This window comes from Emydura macquarii, unplaced genomic scaffold (genome assembly GCF_026122565.2).
Source record: "Emydura macquarii macquarii isolate MOO-44397 ecotype Brisbane River unplaced genomic scaffold, CSIRO-AGI_Emac_v2 contig_3287, whole genome shotgun sequence".
Classification (NCBI taxonomy): domain Eukaryota; kingdom Metazoa; phylum Chordata; order Testudines; family Chelidae; genus Emydura; species Emydura macquarii.
The window spans coordinates 6,505,744-6,532,731 of NW_027133424.1; the positions used below are offsets into that span (position 1 = coordinate 6,505,744).

The 26,988-nt window shown below is 44.5% G+C and overlaps 1 protein-coding gene across 3 annotated transcripts in view; it reads right to left on the reverse strand.

Moving 5' to 3' along the window:
• The window catches only part of KIFAP3 (kinesin associated protein 3), a 104,352-nt gene that overhangs the window by 5,808 nt on the left and 71,556 nt on the right, over positions 1-26,988 (reverse strand). Inside the window, exon 20 of one of the 3 annotated variants that reach the window (XM_067532441.1) lies at positions 1,799-1,848. The exons of the other annotated variants lie outside the window; for them this stretch is intronic. Coding sequence (XP_067388542.1) covers positions 1,799-1,848 — 50 coding nt within the window. The remainder of the gene's footprint in view (positions 1-1,798; positions 1,849-26,988) is intronic. 3 annotated transcript variants of the gene reach the window in all.

Genomic DNA, 26,988 nt, shown 5'->3' on the forward strand with positions numbered 1-26,988 from the left:
CATTGCAGAAATTCTGGCCTTTGTCTATCCTAATACGCAGTACCAAAAAAAGGAGTGGAATATTGTGCTGGCCACAAGCACTGTTAACCACTAGATGGCACTATCTCCTCATTATATTGCTAAGTACTTCCAACTATTTCCAGGTTAGTCACCCTTATTTAAACAACTTCTACATGTATTTAAATGGATAAAAAGCTGGGCAAAAAACATGGTTTCAATTACATTCTCATCAAATCAAATTTCCCCCCCCCCTTTTTATAAATGTGTAATTAGGTACAGGTCCTACAGGTTAAACTTTGAGCAGCATCAGTCATTTCCAAACTGTTCCAACATATGGCAGTGTCCTGAAGAAAAATGTAAGAGACGGATCAGCTGATAACTACTTCAGACATCACGTTAAAAAAAAGGAACAGAAAATGATATTAAAGTCACTACCCTCCAGAAAATGGTATGCTCTCTAAATGTTTTCCTTACATAAATGAATCCTTGTCCATGCCTCAGATAATATTTGCTTTCAAGGTTTAGTACCCTTGAACTGTCCCAGCCTACCCCTCTTGGATGACTGGAATTGGGGGGCAGAGTCCACCTGAATGAAAAGCCTCCCCTACCCCCACCTGCTCAGCTGAGGGAGAACCCAGAAAATAATAGAGTCCCAGGGACAACAAGGGAATAATTGGCGGCGGGGGTGGCTTGCCAGCACTGCTGAGACCTAGAGCAGCTACGCCATGCCTGTGTTCTGCATCAACCTTGACCTGGAGAGGCCTCCTTGATGGCGCAGCAAGGAGTTTAGTATCCATGTCCCTAGTCTTTCCACACCTCTGCCAAGGATGGAACCACTGGTGATGGTAGGGTGTAAGATGTAGGCACCTGTCCACTAGTGACCGGACAGAGAACTTGCCTCATGAGTTCTTACTTCAACACTAGCAATCAAATTCAAACTTACTCTTAATGAAAGAACTGGTGTTAGTATTATGTACACAGCACCTAAAGGGGTGCCGGGCATTTCACATACCCGTCCTGAAAAGGCAGAGACACATTGTAATGAAATCAAGCACATAACCCCAATCCCCCACCACCTCAATCCCCCTAAAAAAAATCCATCATTTTCACCTCCCACCACACAGTTTAAATAGAGGGAGTTCATTCATAGCACAGACGGTTATTTAACAGAAACTGATCACACAACATTGTAATGAGCCTGGAACAAGTGAGTTTCGGAAATTGCCCTAATCTGTAAACTGTCCTAAAAATTGTCTTTGATGTTAGAAGTTGTGGCTGTGCTCCCCATGCTGCAAAGGCCCTGTTGTTTTCTACTGGAGGGTTTATCAACATGTCTGGGACTCATGGAGTTAAACAGGGCGCACACACAACTAATTATTATGTAATGCTAACCTCAGCTGCTGGTTCATTTTGAGACCCTTTAAAATATGAACTGTGTATTTTACCCTATGCACTCTCTTAATGATTTGTTTTTTTTAGACTGAAATCACTTCCAGCCATCAGTTATACTCACGGTCGCTACACATGCACTTCTCCAAAGCACAAATATTTCTTTTTCCGATTGGTCTGCCAGCCCCTGTCAGAGCAAATTTCACTTTAAACTAAATGCAATGATACTTAAAACCTCTTGGATTACTCAGGCTGCTGGCATGATCTATGACCTTCCCAGAATGACAGCTGAACTTTCCTATTTGCTTGTAGTGCCGGGGAACCGAAGAACATATGCCAAAGGGGAAAATGTTCCTAATGTGCATGAGTGAAGAGAGATTTCTTAACAGCTTTATTTATTGATATTTACTTTGATTCATGATGTACAAAAATAATGTGCCTGTCCTGGGCCCTTGGTGCCTAGGAGACATTTTAAAATACAATCAAACAAGACTAGCAATATCACCCTTCTCCCAAGCCAGGAAATGCCAATCAGTACCCACCTTCCCCACATATACCTGTGCTCATTGTATCCCTTCCTCACTCAAAGCCTGAAAAAATTGACAGGATTTGTAGTGTGCCTGGAAGATTGGACTGTTTCAGACCGGGGAGGTGGTGGAGACACACCCTGCGCTAACCCTCTGATGGGTGTTCCAGTTCAGGAGCCCCCACTGGTCACAACTCTATGGTGCAGGCAGAGAACAGGGCTGTCTAGGTTCTTCCACATTAGGAAAATTAGCACCCGTATTGCAGAAACGGCCAGTGTTGGTGTAAAGCTGCTCTCCGTAGATTTTCACGACAGTGGTAAAGACACCTGAGCCCTGTCTACCCCAGTCCTCAGACCTTTATGAGCACTGGTGCTGACAGTTGCTGTAATATGGGTACTAATTCCTCAAGTGCAGGCAAGCCCTTAGAGAGGCAGCTCCCAGGTCATTTGGGACTTTATGGGTCAAAAGTGACACTTTGAAATCCATCTGGAAATCCACAGGTAGCCAGCACAGAACCCAGAGCACTGGTGTTACGTGCTCCCAGCAGGAAATACTGCTTAGGATGCAGACAACCTCATTCTACACCAGCTTCAGTCTCTGACTGCATTTAAAGATACCGTATAGCCCCATACAGAGTGCAGTGCAATAATCAAACTGTGAGGTGACACAGGCATGGATGAGGGAAGCCAGGTCCACATCTGGAAGAAGAGGTTGCAACCTCTTGATGAGGTGAAGATGGACATAGACCTTCTGGCGACTGTTGCTACCTGAGCCCACAGCAGGTGGGGAACTTGTATTTCAGAGCTTGAAAATGGATTTAAGAGCTTGATTCTAGGGACCCAAATTTGAGGATTTTTTGGCCTTTGTGTTTCATGTTTGGCACCCAAAAACAGAGGGACCAAAAATCATCGGCTACTGAAAACGGGAGACCAAAGCTTTTAGGGACATCAATGGAATCAGGATTAGGCCCATGTTTTTGAGCATGCAGGATCCTTTGAAAACTCGGCCTCAGTGCTGCCTGTACAGACATGGCACTCCCTCTTTGAGAATCTCTTGCATACCTTATTATGGTGAATCTTAAAATATGCAAGGGCTCCCCCTCCCCAGTCACACAACTTGTATTCAGAATAATCTTATCCTTAGAGTCCTAACATTTCACGTCTGAAAAAGAATCTATTAGTCAGTGAGGGTATTGTTGATAATATATGGTACTGTTACAGTTCTAGCCATCCTGCTGTAAAATCCTATGTCATAAAACTTCATAATGTATAAACGGTATCAGGTTCATGTGGATAACTTAGAGAATGAATTATGTTCAATACATGGTAGAAGACTGTATTTTTACCTCCTGGGTACCATACCCAGGCCATGGAAGTGAAACACCACTCACCATAACCTTGAGCCATAGACCTAGCATTATAATACATAAATAATGAACTGCATCTAAATGGTATCCTACTTGAGTGCCAACAAGAGACAGGACTTGATAGTGTTTCAATCTGTATTTTCTCTCCTCTCTTGGTAGTTCTCATTTTTAAGTGCTGATGAAAGGTACTAGATTGAAAGCCCGAGGACAAGCTTCCCAACGTGCTTCTCCCCAATCCAGATGAAATGACCACCTGTAGAGCTGGCAGGCTCATTCAGCAGCCACAGGACATTAGTTCCCTGGTCTTTCTGCTGAAACTATCAACTTAGTGCCAGCTGGGATGATCATTTTTTTTGACAGCCACCTGTCTACTAAGTAACGGATCGAGGCCACTATGCTAGTGTCACACAGGCCCCTGAGCAGCCATCCGATGGTAGCTACTCTTGGTTGCTTGGACTCTGGCAACCAAAGAGACGAAAGGTTCCACACACCCACTATATAATCGTCTGACCCAGCTAATTTCTCTGTTTCTCCTTAATTGTTTGCTAATTCTGGGAGACTGGGAGGCAGAATAGAAATTTTAAAAAGTCAGAATGTAATAACATGTTCTGTAAGTATAGATCCTTACTGGTCATGACATTATACAATAAATCACAAGTATTTTAAATTCTGTATCTCCTGGCCCCACCTTCCTTCTCCCCCTTGTCTGATGTTTATTCTCCACATATTTTGAGTCTCAAACTCAGTTTGGATGGAAGCTTTGGGGCAGGAACTGTGCCTTTATTGCTACATCAAGTGCCATGCACAATCATCATACTAATATGAAATACGAATTACACACAAACAATTATATTAACATTAAGGAAATTAGGAAATGCCAGAATTAAGGTTATCTGTTCTCCCTTGTGCACATGCCTTACGATACAGTCTCTAGTTGTTTTTTTACAGGACCCCTGCCTCATTCAATGCACAGTACTCACTGAAAGAACAGCTAGTCAATATTTTGTTTTCTCTTCACTGTTCAATGTGTGGCCCCATGGCTTACATAGTGAACACTTTTCAAACCCTGCTCTGGAGACAATTATTAATTTCACTGAGGGCTTTTTCCATGGTGCTCATGATTGCTTTACAAATATTAGTCTATCTTCACAACAAGCCTGTGAAATGAGGTGTTAGTATCCACATTTTGCATATGGGAAACAGAAACACAGATTTAGCTCAAAAGTATCCATATATTCTGGGTGCCCAATTTGAGTGCCACTCAAATTGGAGTGGCAATAGGATTGGCACTCCTGATTTTTCAGAATACTTAGCATTACAAAGCACTTTATATATTAAAGCCCAAGTCTCACTGACTTCCAGTTGCAGCTTCTGAGCACTTCTGTAAATCAGACAAAGGGCCTCAAGTCAGACACCCAGAAATGAGGCGAACACAATTAGTGACCACCTGTGGGAAGTTTGATTTAAATTACTTGCCCTGCACCACACAGGAACTCTGTGGCAGAGGCAGGAATGGAATCTAATGTTCTATGGCAGCATTCAACTACTTTAACCATGAAACCCTCAATTTTTTTTTCTGTAGCCTCCTGCCTCATTCCCTACTTCCAACTTCTGCAACAAATGAGGCAGGGGTCCTATAGATGACAGCCTCTTTCACTACACAACTGTCTTTCTTCTGAGTGAGCCTGGAGTCCTGAAGGAAAAAGTAGTATGTGATTATGGTACATAATACATATGTACCATAATACATATGCACAAGAAGTCTCAATTAAGGTTGCAGAGACCTTAATTCTGGCATATCCTAATTTCTAAGTGCTTGACTTTGCAACTTTAATGTTCTTTTAATGTAGGTTGGTGCATTATTTACTAGGTTTAAAAAAAAAAATTGAAAATACAAATTCCATCATGGGGCACCATAGGCTCCTTGGTTTCGGTTCAGGCACCTGGAATGGCCTGTAGCAGCCCAGAGCTGCAACTGCAGGGAAAAAACGGTTACTAACCTGTCATAAGTGCTGTTCTTTGAGATGAGTTGCTCATGTCCATTTTATGTTACGTATGTGTATGCCACGGGCACAGCTGCCGGAGATGTTTTCCCCTAGTGGTACCTGTAGGGCCCATTCTAAAGCCCCTCTGGAGCTGTGTGCATATGTGCCAGTATAAGGGGCACTGCTGGCCCCCTACCCCTTCAGTTCCTCCTTGCCCGCAACTCCGACAGAGGGATAAGGAGGGCAGGTCATGGAATGGACATAAGCAACACATCTTGAAGAACACCACTTATGAAAGATTAGTAACCAATTTTCTTCTTCGAGTGCTTGCTCATGTCCATTCCATGTTAGGTGACTCTCAAGCCTTGCCTCTGGAGGTGGGCCAGAGCTCATGGACATGCTGACTGCAACACTGCTCTCCCTAAACTGGCTTCATCTCAGGACTGTTGAGTGATAGCATAGTGGGATATGAAGGTATGGACTGATGACCAAGTTGCAGCTCTGCAGATGTCCTGAATTGGTACCTGAGCAAGGAACTCTGCTGACTCTCTGGCTCTTGTGGAATGAGCTGTCACAATGGCTGGAGGCGTGACGTTCACTTGCTTGTAGCATGCCTTGATGAAGGACGAGATCCTTTGGGCTGACAATGGTAGACCTTTCATCCTTTCAGCTATCACTACAAAGAGCTGTATCAACTTGCGGAAGGGCTTAGTCCTCTCGATGTAAAAGGCGAGGGCTCTTCTAATGTTCGGGGTTAACCATGGAGCAACCATGCCATCAGATGCAGGGAGACAAGGATCAGATGAAGCAATCTGCTGTGGTCCTGCGAAATCAGATCCGACAGAGTGGAAGCATGAGGGGTTCTGCTATCAAAAGGTCCAGCAGCATCCGAACCAGAGCAGGCATGGCTATGCTCGTGCTATGAGGATGACTTTTGCCTTGTCCTGTCTGATTTTTAGGAGGACTTTGTGAACCAAAGGGATCAGAGGAAACGCATACAGAAGATGGAGTGACCATAAGATCAGGAAGGCATCTGAGAGGGAGCCCAAACTGTGCCCATTCAACAAGCAGAACTGATGGCACTTCCTGTTCTGCCTGATGGTGAATAAGTCCTCCTGGGGAGACCACAATCTCCGGAAGATGATACTGATGACCTCTGGATGGAGACACCACTCATGGTGAGAATGCCTGCTGAGACGATTCACCAGCACGTTCCAGGTTCCCAGAAGGTACGCCACTTTGAGGTGAATGCTGTGTTCCACACAGAAGTCCCACAGTTGCTGGGCTGAGGACCGCATCCCTCCCTGCCTGCTGATATAAAACATGGAAGCTGTGTGGTCTGTTAGAACCTGCACTACCATACCCAAGATCCTGGGGAAGAACACCTGGCAGGCCAAACACACTGCCCTGAGCTCTCTGATGTTTATGTGCGGGGGTGGAACTGTGAGCACCATGTCCATGTGATGTCTGCTTGGGGAGTACACTGACACCAACCACTTCTGGAGGGGCCTGAGACGTAGACTTGCATACTATACCACGCAGGTACATGCCGCCATGTGACCTAGCAACTTGAGGCAGACAAGAGCTGTCATGACTGCGTGAGCTGTGACCTTGGAGAGGACGTCTGACATAGTCCAGAACCGAGCCTCTGGTAGAAAGGTTCTAGCCTGGGTCTAGTTGAGCATCAGCAGTCCCAGCTTTTGGAAGGTGGCATAGACTATGCTGATACTGTGTTGCACCTGAGTCTGCGAATAGCCCTTGATGAGCTTGGCAGGGGTAGACCTGTATTCCCCGATGCCTGAGGAAGGCTCCAACAACCACCATGCGCTTTGTGAAAACCCTCAGGGCCACTGAGAGGCCGAAGGGTAGGGTGGTGAATTGGAAGCGACTGCCCACCACAAATGTGAGGACCCTCCTGTGTCTATGGGAAATGTAAATGTAAAAGTATGCATCCTTTAAGTTGAGGGTGGCATACCAGTCTCCTGGGTCCAGAGAGGGAATGATAGAGGTTAGGAAGACCATGTGGAATATCAGCTTCTTGAGATATTTGTTGAGGCGAAGCAACTCCAGGATGGGTCAGAGTCGCCCATTTGCCTTTGGGATTATGAAGCATCGGGAGTAAAACCCCTTCCCTCTCAAGTCTTGGGGAACCTCCTTCATGGCTCCCATGCCTAGGAGGGATTGTGCCTCCTGAACAAGGAATTGCTCGTGATAAGGGTCCTTGAAGTGAAACAGGAGAATAAAAACCTGGAAGGCATACCCGACTGTCACCATGCTGAGGATCAAACAGTCTGATGTTATAGTGGTCCATGCTTGGCTGAAAGGTGACAGACGGTCTAAAAATAGAGGGGGAGAAGAAACTGAAGTGGAGACAGTTGCGATGGAGACTGGTACAGTGCCTCCTGGCACATCTTCAAAAGGCCTCTTTGGGGCCACCCTGATATCTCTGAGCCCTCAACTGGGAGGCAGAGGGAGGTGGGAATGGGTGCAGCCATTTGTAACCCTTGCCCTTTCTTTTGTAGAGCTTGTGTCTCGGAGGCCTCAAAAACTGCAGGGGTTGCTGCAGTCTGAAGTGCTTCCTGGAGAGGTGTGTACAGGCCCAGGGAACGAAGTGTGGCCCTTGAGTCCTTCAGGCCATGCAACCTGGTGTCAGTCTGCTCAGAGAAGGCGGCAAAGCCCTCAAACGGGAGGTCTTGGATGGATTGCTGAACCTTATGAGGAAGGCTGGAGGACTAGAGCCAGGAGCAGCACTTCAGTGAACGTGGAGGCCACTGTTCGGGCCGCCAAGTCTGCAGAATCCAGAGCCACCTGCAAGGAGGTTCTGGCCATGCTTTTACCCGCATGCAGGAGGGCCACAAGCTCTTGCTTACACTCCTGGGGCAGGGATTCTTTGAATTTGTTCAGAGAGTCCCACAGGTAAAGTTGTAGCACCTCAGCAGAACTTGCTGGTTGGCGATACGAAGCTGAAAGCTACCTGTAGAATAAACCTCTCTCCCCAAAAGGTCCAGCGTCTTTGCATCTTTCTGTAGGGGCTGCACTAGTCTAGCCCTGCCTGTCTCTCTCATTAGCTGCAGCCACCACCACGTAACCCCAGAGAAGAGGGGAGTATATATAATTGAATCCCTTCACTGGGACATAATATTTCTTCTGTGCCTGTTTTGATGTAGGGGCCAGAGAAGAGGGTGTCTGCCAGAAGGCCTTGACTGAACCCATTACTTCCTCATTAATAGGCAAGGTCACCTTGGCTGGAGCTGCCACTGCCAAGATGTCTATAAGACTGCGAGATCTCTCTCAGCCCCTCCATCTCCAAGTTCAAAGCGACCCGTTTCAGTAGGTCCTTGAGGGCCTTGAAATCATCCTGGGGCAAGAGATTGCCAGGTCCCACCACTGTCTCATCTGGGGAGGACGAGGTGGCTTCTGCTGGGGGAGGGGCTCCTTCTTCTTCCTCCACCTCAACTACATCCCCTGGAAGCATTTCCCAGGCCTCAGTACCAGAGTCACAGTCCGGTGCTGAATGGGCAGGTGCGATACCCCTCTCTCAGAAGCCCTGAGCAGTGTGAAGGAGGTCGCTGTATTGTGGGAAACCCCAGGGATTCCAATAAGGCCCACTGGCGCTGGGTAGGCTGGGTGCTTCTGATATTCTCTTGGTCAGACTTGGTTCTTCCTTAGAGCCTGAGGAGAAGTCCTTACCTGGTGACCACAGTGAGGCTTTGCTAGCTTCCGCCTCCATCAGGCGCCAGGGATCTGGGGACTGGTAACATCAAAGGCTTGCCTTTGGAGGGTGCCTGAGGACCTGGAGCTGAGAAGATGCTCAGAGCCTCCTGCTCTTTTCTGCTTGCAGGGGCCTCCTGCACTCTAAGCCTGGATGGAGTAGGGGGAACTGGCAGGGACAGCAAGTCCCTAGCTGCCTGAAAGGCCTCATGTATTGATGGGACCACCAGACTATTAGCATCATCCAGAGTCGGCAGTGGATTGTGTACCAGACTCGAAGCCCTCTGCGGAGTCATTGCTGACATGGGTGCCGGGATAGCGGAGTGGCTCAGTATGGGTCTCACTCCCTCTGCCCTCTGTCAGTTCACTGCTTTTGGCGCCTCTTCCTCAGCACTTGAGATGGTGAATGGTGCAGGAATGCTCTGGGCCAGCGGCACATTTCTCACCGATGCTGACGTGCTTGGGGTGGAATTGGAGCAGCTGGGCTCTCAGGCCTTAGGGCAGCTTCCATCAGGATAGCTTTCAGTTTTATGTCCTGTTCTTTCCTCCTGCGGGGTTTGAATCCCTAGCAGATATGGCACGTCTCTCCCGTGAGACTCCCCCAGACACTTTAAGGCAGTCAGCATGCAGGTCGCTCATGGACACATGCTTCCTGCAGGAGGCAAAGGGATTGGGCTTGAAGTCCCTTTATGATCGGGGCTTAAACTCTAACGATCTACACTACTATTTACAATAATTATATACACTAAATATATGAAAGATAACTAGTTGATTAACCACTAATGGGAGAAGCCTTGACGGAGCCAGAGATATGTTCCAGCAATAGTCAGGGTCAGTAAGAAGGAACTGAAGGGGCCGGCAGTGCCCCTTATATCAGCGCATGTGCACATGGCTCCAGAGGGCGCTAAAGCCAGCCCTTTGGGTACCACTAGGGGAAAAACCTCCGGCAACCCTGCACGTAGTGCGCACACCTAACATGTAACACACATGAGCAAGCACTCGAAGAAGTCAGTCCTGTTCAGCTCTAGGCTGGAGCATGCCCAATGTGGACACTCTTCAGGCAATTTAGCTGCTAATATATCAGTCTCTACACTCAACTTGTATGAACTGCAATTTTTCAGAGACTTATAACTTGGCCAAATTAGGGTGGATTTTCACAGGGACAATAAAATGCATGTCCCTGATACAAAGGGCCTCCCCCCACTGCCAAATTTGCACTCCCTGCTCCAAAGCATGGGGGGTGATAAGAGCTTTTTAAAGAAAAGGTCACCAGAAGATTTTTTAAACCATGGGCAAAACAACATTTTTCTTTAGTCTTGTTCTCAGAAATGACTAAATTGTTTTGGCTGAAGTTTTCCATCCCCCCCCCCCAAAAAAAAATCCAGCCTGAGGCAAACACTCCGCATGGAAAATTTCAGCCCAAACAGTAATTCTGGCAAAGTTATAAACCACTGAAGACAGGGTCATATAATGTGAAGTGACAGGCAACTGTAATAATAGGCTGCACTACCAGCCCCCCTATAATAAGGAGCCACATCAGCTCTCCTACTTTTCTGCATGAATGAGTAGGACAAAGGGTGGTAGTGAGGGAGGTAGAAGAGAAGCTCAAGCAGCATTACTTCTCTCCCCTGCCACCAGATCCCAGGGATGTCCCACCATGTAAACTGTGTGGCGCTTAGACTCCACTCACCTTGGGGGCAGGGCACAGTCCCGTCTTATGCTCCACCTTTCCCATCACATTTGCAGCATTCCCCATTGACTTGAATGGTGTCTATTGCAGATTTCCCACTAGTGCTCAATGTGGGTCTGAGTTACCACTTTTCTGCTGGCATAACCCTGATGATTTCAATGGCATGACACTAACCAGCCCGTCTCCTCCCTCAGAGGCAGCACACTGAGGTGGCAGCTAACCAACGGCAGCAGGGGTGTTGAAGGAGCGGTAAGCTAGGAGGGTGGAGGACCCCCACCCCCAATAAATATTGCGGGTCCCCAGCACAGACTGTCCAATTGCTGGAGAGAGAATCCCATCACTGGTCCAGTAGATACCTTGGGGACTCCACAAATTGAAACTCAAGTCTCCAGAGTACAATACCTGTCCTATAGTGGAAGGGTGATTGCATCTGAAAGGAGAAGGCACATCAGAGAAACCTATCAAATCTATTTCTGTCACTTATTAAAACAGATTAACCCCAAGGAGTCCATATGTCCGGCGCTCACAACACTGGATTAAATGGAATATGCATTAATGCAAAGTTTCCGAGTTTCCAGATGCCATTTGGCACCAAGTCCAAGAGCATCTTAACAAAACATTCTTGTTCCAGCCATTTAATTATAGGCCAACAGCAAAATTTGAGAACTGTGGAGAAATGAGCGCTGTCTGCTACTTCAGAGTCCAGCTATGTATCAGGGGAAAAGAGCTCTGGAGTTCACTGTTGAGAAGTGATTCTTCAATGTTTCACGACTGAATAGTCTTAAAACAAAGGCTCTGAATTAAGAAATGGTATTACTGAGCCAGCTGAACCCAGAAAGTCTTGCTGAAAAGTAGCATAGTCTGTTATCTCTGCTGAGTGATGGAAGATGGTTGAGTGGTGAGGGGGTAGTGTGGGACTTGGGAGACCCAGGATCAATTCCCTGCTCTGATGCTGATTCCATGTGATCTTGGGCAAGTTATTAGACTCTCCGTGCCTCAGTTTCCCCCTCTGCACAATGGAGATATAGCACTTTCCTACCGCGTGCTACGATGATAAACACATTGAAGATTGTGAGTGCTCAAATACTACAGTAATGAAGAGACCATAAGTACCTATAATAGATCAGTCCAAGGTAGATCCAACCCTGCTGTAATATTTGTAAACATCAGAAAGACTAAACAGTCAAAAAATGTACAAGAACCAACTCGTTCACAAATATTGGCTAAATACACAGAGTAATTCTGCACCAAGCACAATAATATTCCTGAGCAAATCTACATACCCTTTCATTTGAGGATTACAGAAGTATTTTACAAAAATTACTTGGCAAGCCTTACAGATCCCCCTTGTGGTAGGTGAGCATTACACCTATTTTGCAGACTGAGAAAGTCGTTCAGAAGCTAAATGATCTACAAAAGGTCACACCCTGAGTCAGAGCTAGAACAGAGTCCAAGAGCCCAGACTTTCAAGTAATACTATTTCTTTCAAGTCTGAACTCTACCCCACAGAAAATGCTCCTCTTCCAGTTGGCTCCGAGAGCTGTCATCCCACCAAGGAGAAGTGTCCATTTCTAAAAGTAACGAAACAATGGGACAAAAAGCATGAGGAGCAAGGAAGGAGTTCCCCAAAATGGCTAAGGATAGGCCAACATATTTCATGTCAGTACTGAAAATGGTTATCAGACTAGGATTATAGCTGATTTGGGATTGATCTGAACATCTCGCTGGGCTCCACTCATGGCAAGTTTATGCTCAGTATGGCAGCCTGAGGGAAACAAAGGGTGAGGCCCTCAGCTGGTGTAAATAAGTGTAGCTCCTTGGGCGTTAGTGGAACTACGCTGCTGGGCAGAACTTGGAATTTGGCCCAAGTCTTTAATTCAAAGCTTTTACTTTTGACTAGCTCTTCCATTTTCCACATACTTCTCACCACATCTGCTGGGATATGCCCATGGTGTACCGACCAAGATGTACTCTGGGAATGCAGTTTTCATGGACAGACGCTGTTAGGAAGCTATGCAGTTACTGTACTCGGAACTCCCATCTCCTTTACACATTTACACCAATGCCCCTGGACCAGACAATGCAGGCCTCCCAGACTCAGTGCTATGCTGAGAAATAAGTGGGGAAAAAGCAATTCTTCCCAGACATGATGCAAAAAATGGCTCCCAAAGAGAATCATGCCATCATGACCCTAATTAACAGTGTTGTCCCCAGCTGCCAGCACCAAGCCTGGTGCCAGAGGCTTCTGATTAACCAACCAGTACATCACAATTAAACTTTCACATCATAAGCCCTGCTACAGCATGACAAAACATGGCATGAAAAGACGAAGGCAATCGGAAGCCCAGAAAAATGCTGGGGAGAAAAAAAAGGCAGCTTTGCTTTGAGTTACACTGCGTGCGAAGAAGCGTTTTGGAAACATTACCATAGGATTGGAAGCATTCACTGTTTGGTGCATGCAGCAAAGACTACGAGAACATTATTGACCCTACAGATGGTGGATCAAATTCTATCTGGTTGCACACAAGGGCAGGCTCCAACAAAGTCTGACCCAAATAAAACATTTTAGGGGAGTTTAAATGAAGAATCAATCCCAAACTTTGCTCATTCAAAAGTTCTCCCTATTCTGGTTTTGGATGATTTTAGCGAATGTATCAGGGATGAGACTGGCACACATGGAATTTTTTCTTGACTCCAGGACACTGGAGTTTCATTATTATGCAAGGATCTTCGCTTTAAATTAAAAAAAAGTTTCTTGTTCTCACAGTTGTGCAGAAAACTTGAAAATGTGAATCCCAGAAAGCAAAACAAAGAAATCCTAATTTATTAATTTAAAAATCTCATGATTTCTAAAATAATGTCACTATCTCAGGGGCCCGGCTCACGTTTGAATACCTGAGGTTGACAATACAAACTCTGGTAGTAAAATTTTAAAGCAATTAGATTTCTGTCTGTCCAAAACTGAAACATAATTAATCTGATAAGTAAATTTACACATAAAAGGCTAGTTTACAGCAAAACGGAACATGTGCTGTAACCCTGTAGAAATATCCCGCTAATTTACTGCACAAAAAGGCTAGGCTTTTTAGGACCACTCATGGTAATTTTAATTTTTAATCCTGTGAACATGCTTGCACATAACACCCAAACTCCCCTTCAGTTTATTATAGTTTTAAATCTTTCTTCCAGGTCTGGCCATGCAACCACTTGTCTTGGTAAAACAGGTCACTTAAAAAAGGAAAGCTCAATAAAATGAATTACAAAGACAACAAGATTAAACTGATTGTACTGTTTTTGTACAGTGCAGCTGAGTTCTGCAAATATGCTGCTGGCTGTGGTTTGGCATTTAACAGCATGCGATCAGTGAGAAGGAGGAAATTTTATTCTCATTAACTGTTGCAGATTTACTGCAGTGAAAAAGGGCTATGTAACCTGAGCAGTGACAGAAAAGAGAGATCAAAGCCACAGTCTGGAAACTAAATAAACCTTCTGGCTACTTCCTGCTAGGAAAATTCACTCTGGCAATGTAAAACAGAGTCTAGTTAAGAACTACTCTCAGTTTTATGAGCTGTCACAGCAGCTCCAGTGGTTTGGACTAGTCAAGTTTAGAACATTATATTTCCTTGTTTTTGTCTCAGATACTTTTGTAAGCAGTTTGATAGTTTCTTTCTTTCTTTTTCTTTTTTTTTTTTTTTAAAGGAGAAAAATCAAATTATTTTCTTTGGTGAAAATCAATAAGGTCAGAGTTAAACTCATTAAAACCAAGCAGGTCTTCATTTGCACATTCCAGTCTCATTTACTGTGTTTTAATATTTATAGGCAATGTACATTTGCTTTAATAACTCTTCCACATTCTGTTCACTTATTGTTTAATGTAAGTGCAAATCAGTTTACAGAACCCAGATGGCTTGTAACCCAGGAGCCAGTCTATTCCTTGTAGCACATCTGGAAGGGCTATGAGCGGCAGACAGAACGTGGGAATTAATTAATGCTACATTTCAAAAGAGACAGATCGAGATTTGGGGAGGGCTGTAAAGACATTCCAAGCGACTTGATCTTACTGCTACAGTATTCTAACAGTCTTTTAAATTATTAGTAGCATCTAAATTGTATTGGTTAAGTCAGTCAGAATGCAAGTGGAATACAGTAGAATAAAAAGCAATTGAAAAACGTTAAGAGCCACCACAAGGCACAACTGGCCCTAACAATCCATTGACTGAAGAGCCAAAAAGAATTAAAAGCTCAATGCCATGTCTCTTCCCAAATTAAATCTGCATCTCACTGAAAAGATTACAAATGACAATATTCATGACCAAGCTATTTCATTTATTAGAATACTACTCAAATCGTTCAGAGCAATTAAACACAACACTAATGAAACAATTGCAATATGATCCCCCACAATTATGAGCCATACACTGTGGTCCAACAGATAGGGCATCAACCTAGGTGTTGGGAGATCTGGGTTGTGTTCCAGGCCCTACCACACAGCTTTGGATGTGTTATTTCACTTTGCCTCTTCTACCGTCTGCCTCTCCCTAGATGATAGACTCCTAGGCTACGTTTATATGGCAGCAAATTCGCCGCCGCCATATCGATCTTTCTGGATCGATTGAGTGGTCAGTGAGACCCGCTCAATCGATCAGGAAGTCGACTGAGTAAGTCCACCCCCTCAAGTAGCATAGCGCTGAGCCGACGGGAACACTGTTCCCATCGGCTCAGCACGATGTAAACAGCGCGCAGAAGAGAAGCAGAGCAATCGACGTGAGTTACGCAAACTACTCTGCATAGTTTGCGTAACTCCCGTTGACTGCTGCCGAATCACGTGGTAAGTGTGAACCAGCCCTTAGATGCAAGGACTGTGTCTTACTGTGTAATAAGGTGGTAGCTGTGCTTTTGAGGTCAAACTAGATGATCTAATAGTCCCCTCTGGCCTTTCCTAAATGCTTGTCATCACAAGAAAATCCACTGCATTAGGATACCACCAAGTTAGTTCTTCCTTGTTTGGAGAATACCTAACTACAGTCAGTAATGGGGACCTAATCCTGCAAGAAGCTCTGTGTGGTCAGACCCATAGGACTTGGGGAGCCCCACTGACTCATGCAAAGACCCTTGTAGGATCAGGACTCTGGTCGGTAAAAGGCTGTAACAAAGGCCCACACCGTAACATGGTTTATTCCTATCCGTACAGGTGAGATCAAACTGTGTTATAACATGCTCAGGACACTATTACCAGTTTCTACCAATGACTGTAACTGGCTTGATAGACAGGTCCTAAAATCTAAATCAGGAGCCTACTGCATTAGTAATATAACAAGATTACACCGTTTCCCACACCTGAAAAATCCCACTGCATAAATCAAGATAGCCTGAATTGTCACGCAGACTACAATTCAATATCCACCAAAATCAATGGGAATCTTTCCATTAGCCTTTCAAGAGACACAATCAGAATCCCAACAATGGGCCGAGTTCCTTGCTGGTGCTTCTAGGAACAGGGTGGGTGTTAATGTTACACAAATTTACAATAGCCAATCAGTCCTCAGGGAATATGAAAATGTGTCAAACTTGGTGATGCCCTCATGACCCTTCTCAGATGATTTTATACTAGAATATGTTAAAATGTATTATTTGACTTTGTTAACACTAGAGCATTTTTCCAGGATACAAATCTTTTCCTCCAGAAACTTCGTTGGTTCTGGACCTCTCTTTAAGGTCTTTTTCTTGTTCATCTGAGTGGGATTTACAATTTGCTAATGCTGATGTGTGATAAACTAATAAAACCTGGCTACAAGGTTATAAGCCCAATTTACTAATAAAACCTAATTCAAGTCTCCTTGGGAACTGCAAATTGAATAGTGTCCAAATGTAGAAACGGAATATCACTCTGCTGAATGCATTTCAAGAGCAAAAAAGTGTCACTTATTAATCAAGTTTAAATAAAGCAAAAAAGATAACGTGGAACTGTAAGAACAAACACCACCATGGTAAAGTCATAATTAAAATAGCTTTAGTTATTGCTATCCAAGGACATAATTTTTTTAGGCCATTAATACATTCAGCCCTACACCCTACCTGTAAGGCAAGTAAACATTATCCCTATTTTATAGAGAGGAAAACAAAAAGCAGAGAGCTTATGGGATTTACCCCACAGCCTACAGATTCACTGTGTGGTTTCCTTATGGCTCTGCTACACCTCCTGACTCCCAGTCTTATGATTACAGCACAAGACCATCCTCCATTCCATTTTACAGCTGTGAATCATCCCTCTTTCATGTGGTAAAGGAGGCTTTAGCTAATGAAGTAACCAGTCTACATGCAAGATTTCCAAAGTCTATGGCAGCAGCATAGGAAGAGAAGCCATTTTTATATTTACTTTTTACTTACATGCACGTTTTAGCAATTTAGAACAGTCTACCTCTTTAGATATTCAGGGAGGGATTTTTATAAATACTCAGCACTGACATAACTCTGCTCCCACTGAAATCAACTGAAGTTTTATCACTGACTTCAATGGCAGCAGTCTGAGGTCAGTGCACAGTGCTTTTCAAAATCTCACCCTCAAGATCTAATTAATCCTTGGCATTATTTCATAGATCTTAAGGCCAGAAGGGACTATTAGATCATCTAGCCTGACCTCCTGCATAGCACAGGCCAGAGAACCTCACCCAGTAATTATGGGACCACGCCACTCCCAAAGAAAAGAAAATGCATGCTTGATCTTAGTACAGTTCCTTGCATCGACAATCATGGCCACAGTTATTCCGAATGGGCGACAGGTACATAAATAAATAGGTACATTACATTTTCACTGGTGTACACTGGGCTTTAAGTCTGACTTGGGCCACAAGTGAGAACAAATACTTGTTAATCTTAGGAAAGTCTCCAATACATGGGTCCATATCACCCAACCCCACCCCATAGGCAGCCTCTGCTTAGGAAAGGCTGCCAGTCAGGCCTGCAAGCACATTGACTAAGCTGTGTGTGGTAGCTTGCTTTGCCAGCCCATACTAAATCAATGCATTAGCCTGTCACTTTCAGAAGTAACCTGAACCTGTAACTGTCTGAACAAGGAAAGTCCTGTAGCACTTTAAAGACTAACAAATTTCTGCAGGCATAAGCTTTTGTGGGCTGCAACCCACTTCGTCAGATGCATGAAATAGAAATCAGATAGGAGGTATGTATATACATCCAAGGGTAAGAAACAACAATGGGGAGGGTAGGTATAAAAGTCCATTCAGTTAGCGTAGATGAGGCCTATTCACAACCATTGATTAGAAGGCGAGAATGTGTGAACAGTGACAATTACTTCTTGTAATGAGATAACCATTCCAAGTCCCTATTCAGACTTAGTTTGATTGTGTCAAGTTTGCATATGAGTTCCAGCTCTGCAGTTTCTTGCTGAATACAGACTAACACGGCTACCCCTCTGGAACTTGTAACTATCTGGTCACTTGGTGAATTGACAGGAAGCGAAGGCCCAAAGAAAAAAAAAACCAATCCCCAAAAACCAGAATATGACTGACAAGTCAGTGCCTCAATAGAGTGGGCTTTAAACACAAAAGAGAAAACCATCTTAGAAAGATCCTCCCTGGCCCCAATCCTCTGTGGGTGTAGGCTCCCCTGCTTCAGAAACTGATTCTGCAGGACATCCTGAAGCAGGATTCCTCCTCAGAGGCCAAATCCAAGCTATAGTGCTGTGTAAATATAAGGTGCAAGGACCATATGGCTGTCTTGCAAAACACTAACCGAAAAAAAAAAGAACATCGGTAGAATTGCCAGGGCTAGAAGGAATGAAATGTGGGGGATATTTGTGTATGAACAAGTAGGGATGTAATATTTAGTTATAATCATTTTCAAAGCACTTTCACAAACATTTAATAAGTAACTCTTTACTACACCCCTTAAAAAAGGCAGGCAGAGTCTAAGGGTATGTCTACACACCATAGTTACACTGGCACACCCCTGTAATGTAGACACAGCTTATGTCTACAGAATGGGTTTTTCCATCTGCGTAGAACACCAGCTCCCTAAACAACTGTAGCTATGTTAATAGAAGCATTCTTCAGTCATCATAGGCGCGTCTACATTGAGGGTTAGGTTAGCATAGCTATATCGGTTAGTGGAATGAATTTTTCAGATCCCTGATCTATCCAGCTAGCTATGTCAACCTAACTGAAGTGTGGACCAGGCCTATGTGAAGTCAGAGCAGAGCGGAAGAGTTTCTGGCTCCCAGTACTCTTCTCAACACATGATCCACCAAAGCAAAAGAAATGTAGCTATAATTCCCTGGCTTTAAATCTAGGCAATAGTAAAGATGTCCAATCAGACATTGAGATAGATGGCCAATGCATGAAACTGCATTTGTTTGACCCTCACTGCTTTGTGGGAAGAGGCTACAGTTAAGACCTCGGTTAAAAGGACATGTTAGTGCACAGAGGATCAAAATATATACAGAAACCCTTGTCTCAATGAAAGAGAAGGGGAAGGCTATGCAATGGCAGCTCTACTCATTTTGTCCAGGGCTATAGGAGCCTCTATTGGAGAAAAGGGTATTTCAATAAGCTCCTCTGCAAGAAAAACTGAAAACTTGGACTAGTTCCAACATTCCTAGTTATTTATTTAACGTTACAGATAGCTTAGTCAGAATTCCCAGTTTCTCCATATTTACAAGAAATTGGCACTTACTAAACACCCAGTCCACACCATTGTCTAAACTTTGTCAGGATAGGTTAAAAAGTTGTCTGTTCCTGTAGTAAAAAAAGTCTCCATTACAAGATATTTAGCTATGACAATTTTGCCTGGAACCAGAAAGTCATTAATTTCTAACGTGTCATTAACATCTGAATGCAGATAAATGAACAAATGGCACGTAATCCTGAAGACATCTTTCAGACATCCTCTCTCCCCTTCAACTCAGACACTGCTTTGTCACCATGTTAGTCAAAGGTGAAAGGAGTTTTTTTGTTTTCTGATGCTGCAATGAAAGCTTTCACTCTGTATTAAGAGCTATCAGAACCAGGAATACTGAATTTAGACTTAACATGAAAATTTCCAATTTCTGCCTAATGCTCATTAGCTTCTGGAAGATGGTATTGAGATTCAAAACTGGAAATCTAACTCACAAACGAGGAGGTTACTTACCTGTAGCTGGAGGTTCTTCAAGATGTGCGGTCTCCATCTGTATTCTGCTGTGTGTTACACATGCTCACCAGGAGCCCAGAGCCGGAGAATTTGATAGTGTCCACTTGTCTGTGCGTGTGCCCTGGTTCACCTCGTGCCTTATACAGAGGGGATAAAGGGTGAGGCGGACTGATTGCCTCTCCAGATCCTTTTCCACCATGAGTCAAGAGGAGATCCAAAGCAGAGGGGAAGAAGGGCAGGTAGTGGCATACAGATAGGGACCATGCATCTTGAAGAACCTCCAGTTACAGGTGAATAACCTCCCCTTCTTCAAGTGATAGTCCCTATTATATTCCATTGTGGGTGATTAAGTAGGAGGAGGATGCAAGGATGTAGGTGGTAGGGCTGAGCGAAGGACAGCTGTTCCAAAGGAGGCATCAGCAGAGGAGTCCTGGATTAGTGCATAGTGTCTTGCAAAGGTGTGAACAGGGCCCCACATGGCTGCTTTACAGATATCAAGGAAGGATACCTCCTGAAGCAACGCCATAGTCACTGCTTGTGCTCTCATCGAATGAGTTCTTACTCCGTGGAAGGGCAGGGGAGAAGGTTCAATACATTTGATAACAGAGTAGAATGCAGCCAGAGATCCAGATGGAGATTCTCTGGATAGAGATCACTTGTCCCCGATTCTTTCTGTTACAGTGATGAATAATTGGTCTTGTTCTATGTAGGTCAAAGGCCCGCTGGACATCAAGGGCATGGAGTGTCTCCAAGGAAGTGTGTGGTTTAGGGAAGAACACAGGTAAGTGGATCGACTAGTTCAAATAAAATTCCAAAAGGAATTTGGGGTGTAAACATAACAAAACCTTTTCTTTACGGAATATGGTGTAAGGAGGATCTGCAATCATCACTTCAAACTCACCACCCCTTCTAACTGAGGTGATGGCTCCATGGAGAGAAGAGACATGGAGCAGAAAGCTAGAGGTTCAAAGGGTGACCTTCTGAATGCGGAGAGAACAAGGTTCAAGTCCTACTGAGGGGTAAAGGTGGAAAGGTTCTAATTAGGCCTTTCTAAAATCTGGTGGTCAGTGGGTGAGCGAAGACTGAGTAACTCTGAGGAGGAGGATGGTCTGCACTAATCACTGTCAGATGGACTCATAAGGAGCTGATGGATAGGTCTGATGTCTTTAGAGAAAGGATTTAGTCTAAAATGAGAGGGATATCTCCATTTTCTTCTGGGTCAGGAGGTCAGCTAACATTGGGAGAATGACTGATACTTAGGATGACATGTGCAAGAGATTTGGGCACTAAAATTGTCTGGGCCAGTAGAGGGTGATCAGGATATCCAGCAGGACAGGGAATGGGTTTTTGCGTAGAACTCGTGGCAGGAACAGTAGCAGAGGGAATACGTAGTTCAGGTGATCTAACCAAAGGAACAATAGAGCGTTGCTTGGGAGTGGCAACCTAGGGCTCCTTTGGAGCAGTATGTGATGCATTTTCTGTTTGTTATGAAGGAGAACAGATCCCTGGTTGGGGTTCTGCTTAGATTGAAAATATACACAAACACCAAGTTGTGGATTTCCCACTTCTGGTCGACTGAAAATTGCCTGCTGAAGGAGTCTGTGACTGTACTTTGTTTTCTGGGAAGGTTGGCTGTTGGTAGGGTGATTTGGTTGCTGATGCACCAGTTCTGCAAGCTGACCGCTTCCACACACAAGGAGACAGATCTCGCTCCTTGCTGCTTGTTGATGTAGAAGACAGTTGTCACGTTGTTCGATAGTATCAGGACGTGGCGAGCGTGGAGAAAAGCCTCACATGCCTTCTGGACTGTTTGTAACTCCAGAATGCTGATGTGAATCCTGGACTCTCGGGATTTCCAAGTGCCTTGTGTTGTGTGGCTGTCCATGTGGGCTCCCCAACTGAAAAGAGATGTATCTGTGATGATGATGCTGTCTGGAGAGGAGGGAAGACAGGAGATGCCCACACGTACCTGTCAAGGATTCATTCACAACAGTAAGGAAGAAACCACCTTGGCAGGAATTGTTACCATGAAGTTCATCAGGTGGTGGTTTAGAGAGTATACAGACTGAAGTCACACTTAAAGGCAACAAAGGTGGAGTCTTGTGAATGAAGTGACGTGAGTGCACGAGGCCATGTGATCTAAGAGAGATCCATGTCTTGACCGGTGCTCGAGAGTTGTTTGTGATCTGGGCTGAAAAATATTGTTCATGGTCTGAAATCTGTCCGTGGGCAAGTACGCCCTTACAGTGACCAAATTGAGGAAGGCCCCGATGAAGTCTAGAGACTGTGTGGGGGTGCGAAACGATTTTTCAGCGTTTATACTGACCTTTAGGGAAGAGAGTAGGTGTAGCATCATTAGAGTCGATGCAAGGGCCTTTTGATATGACTTAGCAACAAAGAGCCAGTCATCAAGGCAGGGGAAGACAATGAGATCGAAATGTCTGGCATGAGCTGGCACTACCAAGAACTTTGGTGAAGACTCTGGAGTGGGTCGCTATACTGAAAGTGAGCACTCTGTATTGAAACTGATTGGAACCCAGCATGAATCTGAGGAGGCGTCTGTGAGCAGGATTAATAGCTACATGAAAGTATCTAGAGCTGTAAACCATGTGTCCTTTTCTAGGGATGATATTAGAGGCCAGCATGACCATATTAAACTTGAGTTTGTGAATTTATCTCCCTCTGCCTTTCCTTTTAGGTATCAGGAAAGAAGTAAAAGCTGATCACTTGGTATTGAGGGGGGACGTGTTCTTTCGCTCCTTGCTCTAACAGGGAGTCCACCTCTTGCTTGAGAATAGTCTCATGAGAGTGGTCCCCAAACGGGAGGAGGGGAAAGGGATTGTGGAGGAGGTAGGGATGGAAACTCAATTGTACCGCCAGGGTGTACAATATTCAGTATCCACCTGTCTATTGTTATAGCACTCTAAGTGTTGAGGAAGAGTGCTAGATGACCTCCAAATGGCACATAAAGGTTAGGCAATGTTGAGCTTACTGGCGCACAGCTCTCAAGGTGCAGGCAAAAATAGTGCCTCACCAGGGGGATTGAGATTATGATTCTGAGTCTGTTGCAGAAGATAAATGGAATTGGGTCCTCTGAACCTTCTGCCTTTTACGTGGTGGTTCATACGGCCTCTGATGAAAAAAACCCAAACTGTTGAGCCATGGGTCTAGGTCTAGGCAATTACCAATGGAACTTTCTCTTCGGGGCAGGTGTATATATCCGCAGAGAGTGAAGAGTAGCCCTGGAGTCCTTCAAGGTATGGAGGGACTTGTCCATCTTCTGACTGAATAACTGTGATTCATCAAAGGGGAGGTCCTCCATGGTATTCTGGACTTCTCTAGGGAACCCTGACGCACGAAGCCATGACACTCTGCGTATAACAATGGCAGTAGCCGTGGCTCTAGAGGAAGCATCAACTGTGCATTGGAGAGCAGTCTTTGCTATTAGTTTGCCTTTATCTATCAATGAGCTCTGTTCTGTTGTGAAAGACTGTCAGTGAACTCCATAAAATTGGAGTAGCCTGAATTGGCCATCCTGAACTGAAGTCTAGATAAGAAAGACCTTTCTCCCCTATAGCTCTAGATGCTTGCCTTCTTTGTCCTCAGGAGCAGACTAGGGGTGTTGCTGTCTAGTCCCGTTGGAAACTGCTTGGAATACCTCAAGAGTTGGGAGGGGGAAAGAAAACAAAAATTCAGCCCCTTTGGCCAGCACATAATAGCATTTTCCCACCCTCTTGGGCATGAGAGCGCAGATGGCGGGGGTGTGCCATACAGTGCTAGCTGGCTCCATTATATCTTCATTAATAGGGAGTGCTATTCTGCTGGATCCAAATGGGTGGAGGATATCCAAGAGTTTGTGCTAGGATTCCTGAACTTCTTCGAGAGGAATATGTAGTGCACAAGCACCTCTGTGAAGATGATCCTGGAACTGTCTCAATTCATCAGAGGGGACAGACACACAAGTTACCACTTTGTCCGGAGACGAAGATTCCAGTCTTGCTGGTTCCAGCAGAACCACCAGATCTGGTACGTATTGCTTTTTCTCTTCTGAAGGTTTGGGGAGGGGGGAGAAGGAAGAATTGGAGTGACTCCCTAGCAGACCTGACCAACTCTGCAGTGGGGTACTGGTCCCAGATCCCCCAATATGGCCAAGTAGGAAGAGTCTAAAGGGGGACGTGGAAGCCCCCACAGCATGGGGTGTTGCTGGGTCCAATTGAGGCCTCATGGACTTTCCTCTGAGGTGTTTTAAAGTCAGAGATCCTGCCCTTCTTGGGTACAGCTGGGGAACGAGCAGCAGATACTGCACCTCATTGCAATGTGAGCTTCCCCAAGGCAGTACAGGCAGCACTGGGGGTCGTAGCTGACTGAGAATGATTGCAGATAGGTAGTGCAGAGTTTGAAGCCTGAAATCCTGGGCATAGTCCAATACCCATACAGGATAGAGGGGGAAGTGGTCCCCCAAATGATTAATCTAACTCTAAAATCTATTAAAACAGTATAACTGTAAGCTGTTCAAAATACTAAAAACTATTTAGGATGCTAAATTTGATCTTAAGGGACAAAGCTGAAGCTACAGACACAGACAGGTTCTGACTCAGGCCATGCAGTGGCGAGAAGTAACTGAAGAGGCCATCAGTCCTCCCTGCCCTTTGGTGGAGGTCCGAGGTGATATAGGGAATATGCATGGCCCAACAGATGCTGGAGTCAGAGAATTTGAAAGTAGCTATACGGTGTGCATTCATAACCCACAGTGGAATACAATAGGAACCAGCACTTGAAGAAAAATCTATTCCCAGCAAATGAAAAAACCTGGATACAAGCTGTCAAAACAACCTTCCTTAGCCATGTATTTTCAGTTCAATGGAAAACATATCCTTAGATCTGTTTGCATTCTGGCCCAGCAAAGCTTGGAGGAAAAGGTGCATGCAGCATCTCTAGGTTTGTCACTATTTTATTGTGTTATATTAAAAATGTTCCTTAAAAATATACACAAGGACGTAATTCCATTAAAAAGCTTGTATATCTGGGTATTTCTTATTTAATCAAGTCCCTGCCATTTCAGGGACCTCTGTCTTTGGTGCATTTACAGTGTCCCTTGGTTTTATGCCTTGGCATAGGAATCGATCCATCTAGCCCAGTATTCCTGTCTCTGAGACAGTGGTCAGTGCCAGATGCTTCAGAAGAAAGTAGAAGAAACCCCGTAACAGACAGTTTATGCCCTTAACATTTTTCATCCAGTCTAATGGATCTGTGGCTGTCCTCATTCATATTAATTTCTTGGATTTACATTAGAATGAGACATGCCTTTCCTATGCTTTAGGGCACAACGGCCAGGTGCCTCTAAGCATCTAATCCAGTTTGGATTCCAGCTAAGCTCTTGGCCTCAATAACTGACTTCCCTATTTGAATCAGTGCCCTCAGCAGCTGTGGGTCTGCAGCTCCAGTGTCTACCAGGACAGAACCCAGACCACAGTAGTTGAGTACTGGGAGGAAGACACTCGTTTTATAGTGATTATTTGTTTGGCTGCACTCATCCCATTTGGGCCCTGCTTTGACTAACAGGTTTCCTCTTGTGTTTCCTCATACAGTACTGATGGAAATTTATGGATGATACTCCAGAAGGACAGACTGCCCCGACCCTCTGCTGGAAGCGTGCTGCAGCCTCAAACTGTTGCCAAATGAATACCCCTTTGCCTCTGGTTGCTTTGTGTAAGAAGGCTGGTCTAATGATTTGATACAGGGCAGTTGGTACAGCCTGGGTCACCTGGCACAGTTATCAGATACAGTGTACACTGGAAACTTTTTGTGCAGAGGTAGCAGCTTGAGCCCAGCTGTGTCCCTTTGAACTTTTCATGTTGGACCCATTTCTTTGGCCATGCCTCCACCACCATCTCCCTAAGGCCAGGTGCAATTGCTGGCAACCACAACCCACTGAAGTCCTACTAAGGCCTTTCTTTGTAATTACATTGTGGGCACCAGTTCCAATTGAGCCCGTTATCATGTATGGAAGCACCCATTACAGGCACAAAGTCAAGGGAAAATGAACCCTTTGTATCTGATTTGTATGATTTCTGCAGATTACAGGTTCCTTGAGACAAGGAACTTCCTTTGTCTTTATGCCTTTTCAGCACTGTAGGAAATAATAGCCTCAGGGTAATAGGACCTGTAGAGTTTCAAGAGTCTCCATGATATTACTAAAGAAAGGAGAAGGAAAAGGTGGATTCTTCACAGCCAAGTGGTAGTGATGCAGTTTAGATTTCACAGGCCAGGCTTAATTTGGATGATTCTGGACCCTGCCCTCAACACCCTCCATCATCAAATCAACAGAACTCTTCCTATTCATTCCAGAACATCTAAACCAGTCAAAAAGCACAACAAACAGACTCAAAGCACATGGAAATATGCATCATTTCAACTACTGGCCATTACTTCTCCTAGTAACGAAACACTGACGATTAAAAAAAAAAAAGGAAAGTTGGACCGTTACAATTTTCACATCTTATTTGCTAAACTAGTTTATGAAACTATCCAATAATTAATAGAAAAATGAACCATTTTTATAACAAGAAACCCTGGTTTATTAAAAGCTGGAACTGATTTCCAAGGAAAAAAATCCTTAACATAAGGTTCTTGTTAGCATTAAAACGTAAGCATAAAAATACTCCAGAATTGTGTTATGGTATGGATGAAATGTACACTATATAATACATAAAAAGAACCCTGACTAGCTGCTATTATTTTTAATTAGGCTTTATAGCAAATATGGCTTTACCTTCGAACACCAGTTCAAATTTGGAGAAGCTGAAATCTCCAAACTCATGGGACTGGCAATTCTGCAATGCTCATGCCCTGGAGCACTAATGCATTTTACATTAGCTCTAAGCATCAGGAAATCCTGGCTCCTGGTGCCAAGAAGTTCAAAACGATAATGACACACGTCTGAAAACCAGGATTTGCTATCCAACTGCCCATGTCTATTCTAGCAAACAATCCCAACTCTCTGTGTTGTAAATGGGACAGAACATTTGTAACAGTACATGCTGTTTCCAATTAGGATGTCTCCATGTATGGCGGATTATTCCAGGGACAATCGTATTGAAAAGCACTCCCCGAAACAGAGTTCTAATTGGAATTCAGAATGTATCTGCCTGGGCTCTGCGCAAAGGGCTGTTAACA